Consider the following 11,610-nt stretch of genomic DNA (forward strand, 5'->3'; position numbering starts at 1 on the left):
TGTTACCATCCAAACAAGAATGAAGAAAGTCCTCAGAAGGCCACCCTTTACAGCCCCGCTTCCCAGAAATGTCTTCCAGTTGGCCTGGGGTGCTAAGAGTCAAACCACCTCATCCCGTAAGTCTCAGATATCTCACTAGCAGGGAAGAGTTGTTTTTGTTTTTTAATATCTTATTAGTGACTATTTTAAGCTTCTGCGTCGACAGAGCCATCTTCAGAAATGCTGCTCCCAAACCTGTCATCTGCTCATGGTTAGTGAAGTCTCCAGTCAGATCCGTGCTAAGATGGTGCTGCCAACTCCAACAGGTGTCCCTCAGCGGGTCCGCCCTGCACAGTGCGCTAGTTTTCTGCTACTTCACAGATCACGTTCCAGCTGGTATGTTGCCCTGCATCTCTTAAAGACGCTGTGATCTAAAGCTACTCTGAGAACATGCAAGATGGTTCCATTAACACATACTTAAGTAAGTTTGGAAATGCACGCGCGCGCACACACACACACACACACACACACTCCCCCAAACCCAAAGCACTGAATTTCCCCTCTCTTTCTATCTTTGAAAACAGGAAATAGAATGCTTCTTTCACTAAAAGGTTTTCCTCGGGAAGCATGACTGAGATTATGATAATCCTGCCTTTTGGCAAATAACACATAGAGGTTCTCCTCCAACAGGTCTCTACAGATGGTCTCCTGAAAGGTGGCCTAGAAGGTGAGCATGTGTCACAGGATAAAGCTTCCAGGCTGCTCTGTGACAAGCCTTCAATTCCCTGTCCCACTTGCTTTCCCCTATTGAGAATTGATGCATCAAGTGCTAAAAAGAAAAAAAAAAAGTGTCCAATTCTTACTTGCTGATAATTTCCCAAAATAGCATCTATTCAACCAGAATGGCTATATTCTCTAAAGTAAAAAATTAGGACAGTCTGTCAGCAGAGCAAAATATTTTAAGTCAGATCTGCCAGTTCCATTACTCAAATAGAAAGTTCCAGAAGTTTTCATGTAGAAGGCTTTCTAATTTTACCACCTATTGATCTGTAGTCTAAGGACTTTCTTTGTCCTAATAAACACAACTGCGTTTGCCCTTCTGGTCGCAGGTTAAAAACTGTTCAGTTAGCCAGTTGATGTCAAAGAAAACAAAGTAGGCTGAGTCCACTTTCACAAAAACCCTATTCATAGATGAATAAGCAGTTCAGAAACTGTAGCTCTAGCAAAATGTGCCGGAAAAGAACAATGACGTGGAAGAGCATGTGGAGGCAGGGTCGGAGTGTGCCTCTATTTTAAATGACCACCTTCATGGCAAGGGAGCCATCAGGACGAGGGGAGGGCAGGCAGGTCACCTAACCCTGGGGGAGAAAGACACAGAAGTCCCAATTTCAAATATAATATTAAGTTCCTGAAACTTGAAGCTATGGCTGTCCCTAGATCTTGGCTACAGAGAAGCTGGAACCACCAACACAGGAGTCCAGGACACCATCATCTCCACAATATTGCAACACCTTTCAGCAGAGCTTTCTGAATTCACTGCTGCCCCAGGAAGCCACAAGGATCTCTCCAAACACAGATCAGATAATGTCATGCCTCTGCTTCCCATCAGGAAAAAAATTTTAAAAACCTTGCAAGCACCAGACAGTGACATACAAGACCCTACAAGAACTGGTCTCTTTGTGTCTCTCACCTCCTCTCTATCCACCACTCTACAACCCCACCACCTTCAGTCTTCAGGACTCACAACCTTCCATTCCACAAACCCTCCAAGCTCATACCACTGGGCCTTTGCATATGCTATTCATGCCCTCTCCTATGATGCCCTTCTCCCTAGTTTTTCCATGGCTGGTTCCTTCCTGCCATTCACACCTACATGTCATCTTCTCAGAAAGGCTTCCCTGATCACTCCATCCAAAGGAGCCTTTACCCACCCACTCTCCTTCAAATCTATGCTTCACTTTCCTTCTGACACGTATCAGTTCTATTTTCTCATTCATATGCTTTGTATTTGTCATCTCCCACACCTACCACACTAAAGCAGGGACCACCCAGATCCCTGCCCCTGGAACAAGACCTGGAAATGACTCAGTCCTCGGGAATCACCATCAGCGCTCCATAGCCACAGTTTCCCCATCGCAGAGTCAATAAACTGCAGATTGAAAAAAAATGTCTGGAATGGGCACGTTTAGACTTTTTTATTCCTGTCATTATGCCCTAAAGATACAGCATAACCACTATTGACATAGCATTACCTTGTCTTAGGATAGTCTAAGTAATGCAGCAATGACTCAAAATACAGTGTGGGATACAGGCAGGTTGTGTGCAAACACTATGTCAGTTTACATAAGAGACTGAACCTCATAGAATCATTCATTCCCTTATTGAGCTAGCTGCCTTCTGAAGCAATACAACCCAATCAACAAACTTCAACAAAGGAACCGCTAGTAACATCCCAGCTGCAAAAAGGTCAAGTTCAAAAACTCTAGGATCCTCCATACGCTGTGTACTGAAAGCAAGGAAAGAAAAGGAACAAGTCCCGTGACTATAAATCCCAAAGAAACAATCAGGAAAGAGGTTCCTTGAAGTTGCCCCTTCCCACACCTGGTGATCAGGAAGGAACTGGGAGGTGCCCACCGTGACCAGACGAGGAACCAAACAGAAGCCTGTGAAATCTCGTCCTGGCACCTCCCCTTGGACTCTGGACAACCCATTTAACTTCCAAAAGCCTCAATTCTGCTCATCTGCAATGCAGATGTGCCTGTCCCCAGGCCTGTGAAAAGATTGGAAAGAACAAATCTGTTGGAAGTGCTCTGCTGAACTCATGGAAGTAAGGCTCAATTGATTCATTCAAAGCCTAGGTCATGGCCAAGCCAGGGATGCGACTCCAGGAAGAGCAGGATTGAAAGTGAAAAGGGAAAGTGGGGTGAGAACATGAATGTCCCCAAGCACAACCGCTTAGGGATGGCCATGGGAAAGCAGGGACACTGGAGTGGTGAGGCAGACAAGAGAGGTATTCACAGTTACACCCAGTGAGATGCAAAAAGCTGGTCTGATGGATGAGACCAGGCAGGAAGAGTCTCCTCCCCCTCTACATGGGCACAGGACTGAGACACTGAACACAACATGACCTTCCAAACTTTGAGAACTGTGTTCGTTATTTATTCCTGAAGTGACATTCCACGTCATTTCCCATCATCAGTGAAGTCTCCCCTCAAAATCAGGTAAACGTGAAGAACCCCAAGTAGTCATAGTCTACAGGACAATGCAACTAGCCAAAAGCCCATCTTGTCCTCCAAGTCCCGCTGAGGATCTTGAGAACAAGCTGCAGCCATAGTGACCACCAACCACCCTAAAACTCCTCCTTCCTAATTAATTGCCTTAAGAATAAAAACTAAACAGGACATTGTGGGAACTCTTGATGTGCTGAGGGATAGGTAAGAAATCTCAGGGGAAATGTCTCATTTCATTTGCTAAGAATCACCTGATGCTGTTGCTAGGTGGTGCTTATATAAATATAAGCACACGCCCTAAGATTGCTTTTCTGTTTTAATGAGTAGCTAAGTCAAGCATCCTCAAATTAAATGTCATTACTCCAAAACTTAAGTAAAACAGACTAAGCACATGTCCGATCAGATAACTCAATGACACAGTGGCAAGACTATCAGTAAAGTTCAAAAACATTCTGCAGCTATGTCCTAGAATTGGTCTTCTCAACTTGTAATGGCTTCATGGATTACCAGGGGACCTTGTTACAACACAGATTGCGATTTAACAGGCCTGAGCTTTTGCATCTCTGAAAAGCCCCCAGGAGAGGTCAGTGCCCCCGGTGAGGGACCAGATGTCTGAGAGGGGTCAGCAATGGACAGTAAGAGCTATCCTAATGCTGTCCTGACTAAAGTCCAATTACTATTAAAATTTTTTTTTAAATATTGAACTATGATTTGAATTGATTGACCCCCCCCCCCCAAAAAAAAAATTCATGATGTTGGCAAGAGACTTTTGTCATTCAGCTACAAGAACCTTCTGGATCAGCTCCAACTCCTGCCCAGACCCTCTGACTTGTTGGCAAACACTAGAGAAATCTCATTGGCACAGACTGATGAACGTGGATGGTTGGAGTTCACCTTAGGACAGACCCAACTGCTCAGAGAGAACAGTTCATGTCCTGGAGCTATAGGATAAAAGAAAAGAGGGAACAATAAAAACAGGAGCAGTAATTTACAGAGGCGGGGAACTGGGATGCAAATGGAGCCTGACTCCTAAGCCCACTCCCAACCACCAAACCTCCCTGCCTGGTGCAAGGCACCAGGTGAAGAAGCCACGGAGCCAGGGACAGCTTGGGCACCACCACTCACAATATGCCACCCTAAGCAAATCCTCTCTCTGTGCTCACATAGTTCCTACAGCTCGTTGGGTTTCCTGAGAGTTAAATGAGGGAATCCAAAAATCAAGCTCATAGATCAGCAACTGCCATATAATAAATGATTCAATCAATTTTTTTCCAATATTATGATCCAGAAAACCTATCACTGGAGTCAGGAGCTACAATAGAACCTGACAGAGTAGAATGAAAAGAAGTACTTTAACCTATGGATGAAAGGTAGCCCTACAACCGCTGTAAAAATGAAAAGTCCTCTCCGTTCTAGTGACCACAGAAGCTAAAAGAAAAGTTATTCGCTAAACTGGAACCAGGTTACAAAAAAGAACTGGCCTCCATATAGGTGGTGGTGGGAAGGGCATAACAGGACAAGGTGGTATGCTCAAGGGACTCCAGTAGGCCAGCGCTCTAGAGATGACATGGAAATCCAGCCCCTGCGTGACCACACGGAGAGCCACATTAAGATTGCTGGCTACCGTCTCCTAGTAGACATTACAAGGTAAGAGCACAGGCCAATGCCTGCAATCCCACAGGCTCAATTATCCAGGAGGAAAAACTCTGCACTTTGAATGGAGATGGGAAAGGTAACAGACCCTTCTGGCCAGGAAGACTTCTGTTCCAGAATGAAAACTGGGCTGATCATGGCCAAGGGTAGGACAGGCCTGCTGGGAAAATCAGTCCCCCTCCTCCTTGCTGAGCACAATGGCCTGAAAACAAAGACTACTTGCATATCTGCATTAACAAAACTCCTAACATTTAAATTAAGTTTGGAAACAAAGACCTCAGATAAGTCAAAGTTTTGACCTGAGAAGACTTACCAGGAAGAAGTCATAACACTCTTCCTAAAACTAAGCTGGCCCCTGGGCTGGATGAAACAGGAAAGGGTGGTGGGAACTGACAATATGCAAGCTCATCTATGAAAATCAGTGTGTGCGAGCTCCTGTGTGGCAGAGGGCAGGGGCCGCCCACCACTGTCTATTCTCCCCTTCTTCCTTACTGACCACATCCCAGTTTTTTTCAAGTCCACAATATACCACACTTAAACAAAAAAACAAAAAACACTACAGTGACCTCCTCCCCGACAGCATGAGGTGGCCACGGGACAGTTCTGCAACTAAAATGGAGGCAGGGACCCTGGATGGAATCTCAGAGAACTCTAAGAGGAAGACTCCAAGCCACCAGGCTTGGCCTCTGTGGGTCCTCCTTGCTCCTCCCTGGAATAGAAGCACAATACGGGGGTAGCGCAGCCACCTTACACTGAGCTATTAAGTATGAAATGGACATGACATGCTGGGCCACCCCTTTGCCATGTGCTGGGAGTGTCAGAGAAGACACAGGAGCCTGGGCTGCAGACTGCACCAGAGCCCCCATTTCATCTGCCTGGCCAGTGATCCCCAGACTCTTAGCAGAGAAAAACAAAACCCTCATTTGGTTAATCCACTGGCTCTTCTGTGCAGCCAACTCTCCATGTTGTAAAAGATCGTTTGTTTTGCAAAAGTCTTTACTGAGGCAAGGTGCCATGAGCTATGAATTAATTTGATTTATAAATAACTTTCTGGCATATTCGTATACACAGAATATACAGAATGAAACATACACACAAAGGAGGATTCTCCTCCACTAACACATAATCTGATAATTAAATCATGAGAATCCTAAAGGCCTACAGATGGCTAAGCTGAAGATTCTCTGTGTGTCTAGGCATGGCCTTTAGAAGAAACTCCTGAGAAGACAGACTGAGGCGGAATCTAACCAGTTGGGGTCAAATGCTGCTCTGCTACCCGCCAGCTGGGTGACACTAGTGTCCTGGTTTTCTCAACTACAAGATGAAAATAACAGTTCCTACTTCAAAGGCTGGTTGCGCACATTAAATGAGTTGCCATTCATATAGCACTTAGACCTAAGCCTGATACAATGCTAATATTTACTGAGCCTTTATTAACATTATGAGAAAACTGAAAACTAGATGAATTAATTCATTCTGCAGACAGCAACTTCTTTTCTAAGGCATGAAGCTGGCTTACAATATCAACATGAGCTCAGCTGCAGATGTGGCCAGGCTTAGTTTTAAACCTCAGGCTTTCTCCAGGGCACATAATCACCACACTCATATTCACACAATACCAAGAGTGGCAAAGTCTACATGAAGAGCTATTTATCTGGGGATGTATTTATAAAATGAGGGTTGGAAGGAGAGATTAGCAGAGACCACTAAAAATAGTCCTATAAGCAAACAACTTTGCATAAGTCAATGATTTATTAAAAGTCAATACCTGAACATCATTATTATAAAAAACATTCATGTGCCATGCAGTCTGGAAGAATGTGGCCTCTTGTCACCGACGTCAGTCATACATTGGCTCCTTTCATCTTTTTTTAGATTCAAACAAAGAAAATATCCAGGTCTTTCTATGAGGTTGTACTGAAGGGTCCAAAAGTGCACAAGTATTTTGTATGAAGTTGCCAAGTGCTAGCCACAGGTATGTAACCTAATAAGTATCAAAGGTATTCAGCCACCCACACTGACTCTTTCAGGTCAGTAGAAAACTCTTTCTAGATGAAAGCAACCTTGGCTCAGTCACAACGTCAAGGCAATTGGATACCAAAAACACATTTTAATCAGTTCTTCCTTTTAAATGCTAAACAAATATAACAGCCGGTGAATTTACACTTCTCTCCCAATCCCAAGAGGGGCCAAAAGAAAAAAATAAATAAAAACACCATTGACAAATCTTAAGGGTGTGAAGATCTTTCTCACAGCTTCTTGTGTGCCCGTTACCATGTTTCTTGTTGTACATTATCAAATAGGCAGGTAGAGACTCAGAAAAGTCAAGATGTAACCCTTTCGTGCCTCTAGGGCAGTATTGTCCAATAAAAATACAATGTAAGCCACAAACATGAACCATGGATAACTAAATTTTACTTAAGAAGGTAAAAACAAAAGGTTATACTAATTTTAATGACAAATTTAACCCAATATAAATCTATTGGGTTACTATCAATATGAAATAAATGTAAATACTATCGACATGCATGCAATAAGTTTAAAAATTATTAACAATCTAACATTCTTTTTTCATACCTAGTCTTCAAATGTCACATGCATTTTATATTTAGAGCACTTCATAATTCAGAATAGCCACATTTCAAGAACCCAAGAGCCAGTTTGGCTATTGGCTACCATTGCTGAACAGAGAGGTTCTAGAGGCCAAGTTGCTGAAATCACCAGTTTCTCATGCTGTCCTTGAGGATGGACATACAGGTGAAATGAATCACCAGCTTAGTCTCAGCAGTCGCTAGGTGGGAATTTGGTAGCATCTTGAATGGAAAAATATACTTCATTTCCAACTAGGGCACTGGCAAGTATATAGCTTTTAAGTCTACCATGCACTGGCAATGCTATTTACCATTTGTCCAGACAAATGGCGGCACAGTATCCAAGTATTTGTTGTTTTCATCCTTGTTTCACCCAAGAATCCAGGAAATCCTGGTCACCCTTCTCAAGGAGGATGTATTCTTTCCCTTCCCCCAGAGGAGCAGGAAATGGTCAGACATACCCAGAGCACAACCCACACACCTGACAGCCCATTCCCGTGGTCTATGACAGGCACAGGCATGAGAAATGAGATGATGGGTTTCCATGATGCTGCAGCCATGGGTGAGACGTTTGAAGATGAGCTGATCTTACCAGCATCACCTACCTCACAGGCCTACTGGGACGACCAAGGGCAATAACATAGAGCTCTTAGCAAACTGTGAAGCGCTATACAATTCTAGTTATAATATTGAGAAAGGACACCATTCCTCACCTGAAAGAGCAGATAGAAAAGAAAAAAGAAAAAGACAGTAACTTCAAACAGAGGTGCTGAAGTGGGGAGGGGGAACCCCTGAAAATCTGCTGGTCGTTGGTGGACTTTGTTCTCTTGGAAGAGTACAAAGAGGTCTGAGAAGCCTCCAGCACCTTTTGCTGGGAATCTTGGGAGGCGCTAAAAAGTACAGACAAGGAGGAGTAAACCTTAGCCCTGTTTCGCCGCCCATCACCCACTGCGTATCCTTGCACAACTGAAGACAGGGCTTCAAAACAGATCTCTCCTTCCCAGGAGAAATGTGGCCTGAAAACCCTGCGCCACCGGGGGATACTGGCGCCTTCCCGAGCTAAAGTCACCGCCTCCCCGGGAGCCTTGGCTCTAGGTTTCTCTCCAGCGCAAACGCCACAATGCTGGCTCCGTGCTGCCGGCTCTACCGTCTTTTCCAACCAAAACAGACAGGCTCGGCCAGGGCCGCGGTCTCCCTTTACCTGTCCAACCGCCCGGTCATGCCCGCGGACTGCACTGGGCAGGCAGTATTTACAAGGTCCAGCGATAGTCACCCACACAAAGGCGCCTTGTGCCTCTGCGCTCGCGGACGGGCAGCCAGGTTCCCGGGCACGGCACCCGGACAGACAGGGAGGGCGCCCCCAGCGCCAAGCCCCGAATCCCCAGTCCTTATTCCCAGAGAAAGCCAACCCCTACTCCTGTTTTAAAGATGGGGCTCCCTTCGGCTTGCCACCATCCGCACCCCCAAAAGGAACAGCTCAGAGCTGGCACACACGAAAGGGGCGCAAAGGCCACTCGGCAGAAGTTTGCATTGTCACCGCGCTGTGCTCTCGTCTTGTCTCGCCTGCAAGAGGGGCTGGGCACCCTCTCCCCAGCTCCAGCCCGCCCCACTCCAGGGCTGCAGGACGCCTGGGCCCCCCAGGTCCGCTCACCTCTAGTCCAGTCCACCACCTGTTTGGGGCTCCACTTGGTCACGGGTTCCATGGTAAAGGGCTTCGCTACCCGCTGGGCTAAGGGAGTCAGCGGTAAAGTGCTGCCTGCGCCGCGGCTCGTCCCCTGCGCGCCAGAGCGCCCCGTCAAGGCTGCATGGCAGCGGTCAACGGGTCATCCCGGCGCGGCTCAGTCAGGGGAGTGCGGCCCGGCTGCCAGCCCAGGGGACAGCTGCGCAGCTCCTCCTCCAACTGCCACAGTCCAGCTGCTGTCNGGGGCCGCCCTGGCAGGGAGGAGCGCAGAGCGTGCGCGCTCGGATTACAAAGTTTCAGCTCCCGGTGTCGCTACCCAAATAAAAGAGGGGGCGGGGCAAAGACCCGGGAGACACTCCTGGGAGGGGGAGGATCCGACTCTGGTTACTTTCCCTGGTTAAGCCTCGAGAGCGCACACCCAGAGCGTCCCGGCCGTACTTTCCTTTTCAAGGGGCGGGCTGTAGCTCCAGCGTGCATCCTGGAGAGCCGGTTGGCTCGCGTGAGGCCCTGGTCCTATTGGAGCAGAACAGTCTCTGAACGTGAACAACAGTACACTTAAAAAAAAAAGAAGAAGAAGAAGAAGTATGGTCTACACGTTCTGTTCGTTTAAAATGTTTCGTATCACAATCACAATATTGCTTTTCTATTCCGCTGTCCTCGTTACAAGTGGAATTATTTTATTTATTTTTTGTATGAAAAGATGACAATGTAACGCTTAACGCTATTGCAGTATTTCAATTTCTCAAATTCATCTCGGCAGACTGGCAGCTCTTCACGTTACACATTGCCATATTATAGTATTCATATTTGCAAAGTGAGCTAAGGCTCATTTAGATTAGTCATTAACCTTGAGGGGGAAATTGTTAGCCAGCCAAGGGAAAAAAAAAAAAAAAAAAAAAACTGTGTGCATAGTTTCAACGACTAGGGAAGAGCCCTTCCACATTCATGAGTACTCAATCTGGGACCAGGGCTAACACTAAACTGTGAAAATCCTAAATGCCACTGCCTATATCTCCTTCAAGCCCTCCCTATTCTACCTTCCAAATATGCATAGAAGTTTTCTTGGCCCTTAGTGATTCTTCCTTTCAATTAAAAGGTATTGATTTACATTTTGCCTTGGCAACTGTGATCCCTTAAAGGTTGAACCTCCTTCACATTATATAGTGCTTTTTCTCCTCTTCCTCTTCCAACCAACTAGCTCCTAGCATCTAGTACAAGGATATAGCTAATATTTATTCATTCAGTAAATATCTGTGAATGCTGGCCATGTGCCAGCCACTGCATTAATTCACTGTTTGTTAAAGTGGGATAATAGGTACTATTTGGCCCATGAGGGAAAGACGGCTAGCACCTAGGCATCTGTTGTACAGTGTGATGAGCTAGATCAATAAAGCAGAAGACACATTAAAGGAAGAAAAACATCAGAACCCCTCTCATGCAGTGTATCTATAGGACTGAGGAACCACAGCAACACAGATATACAGCTATCAAACACAATAGGATTGTTGTTTTGTGCAAGAGTGATAGGCAGACCGGGAAACTTGGCAAAGTCAATGATAAAATTCCTGATAGAGTAGTCGTCCTAAAAAAAGAAAAAAAGATCTTTGAAATCATCCATTGTTAACTTTATGGCAGTTAAGTAGGAAGATGTACCTGGACATTTGTTCACTGGAAGATATGACCAATCTCATCCATGCCTTTATTTCCAGCAATCACTACATGCTATGTCATTAGCGATTATGATTCGGGTGACCACATACTTTATCTCCAAATCAAAATATTCCTGGATATTGATAATTAAGTTATTGATAATTAGATTGGAATAAGATAAACTAGGCCATATAATCCCTGTAATTATGCATAGGGGAGGGGAAGAGAAGTCAAGTGCTGGTGATTTTGCCATGGTGTTGATGCTTTTGTCAAGTGTTAATACTTTCAAACTGTTTTCAAATTCATTTACACTAGTCTTTACTGAAGAGTTAAAAAGCTAAAATTCGGGATTTTATCCGGCTGAATCAACACACTGTCTACCCTCAGTACATAATCCAGCATAGCTAAAGAGGAAGGCTTGCTAAAATCTCTAACCAGGAAGGTCAATTAACTATCTAAATGAATTAACATTCTGTTTACGCTTCAAGTCCTGAAGGCTAATTATTATTTAAATAAGAACTTCTAACTTAATTACAGCTCTTAGCATGTGAAAGTTTTAGGGAGGCCTGACTTTATATGTAAAATGCAAATTTGAAAATATAGAAAGTCGGACTGGGGATGTGGCTTAAGCGGTAGCGCGCTCGCCTGGCATGCGTGCGGCCCGGGTTCGATCCTCAGCACCACATACAAACAAAGATGTTGTGTCTGCCGATAACTAAAAAATAAATATTAAAAAAAAAAAAAAGAAAATATAGAAAGTCACTACAGGCAAACAATAAAGGCAGAGTTCTAGGTAAGTAGAATTGGAAATTAAAGTGTATAAAAA

At 44.9% G+C, this 11,610-nt stretch overlaps 1 protein-coding gene across 1 annotated transcript in view; it reads right to left on the reverse strand.

Moving 5' to 3' along the window:
- Positions 1 to 9,375, reverse strand: part of Cnksr3 (CNKSR family member 3) — an 87,434-nt gene extending 78,059 nt beyond the window's left edge. Inside the window, exon 1 of the mRNA XM_015502394.2 lies at positions 9,105 to 9,375. Coding sequence (XP_015357880.1) covers positions 9,105 to 9,156 — 52 coding nt within the window. The 5' untranslated portion in view covers positions 9,157 to 9,375. The remainder of the gene's footprint in view (positions 1 to 9,104) is intronic.
- Positions 9,376 to 11,610: the final 2,235 nt, after the last annotated feature.

Source organism: Marmota marmota, unplaced genomic scaffold (genome assembly GCF_001458135.2).
Source record: "Marmota marmota marmota unplaced genomic scaffold, marMar, whole genome shotgun sequence".
In the NCBI taxonomy this organism is placed as follows: domain Eukaryota; kingdom Metazoa; phylum Chordata; class Mammalia; order Rodentia; family Sciuridae; genus Marmota; species Marmota marmota.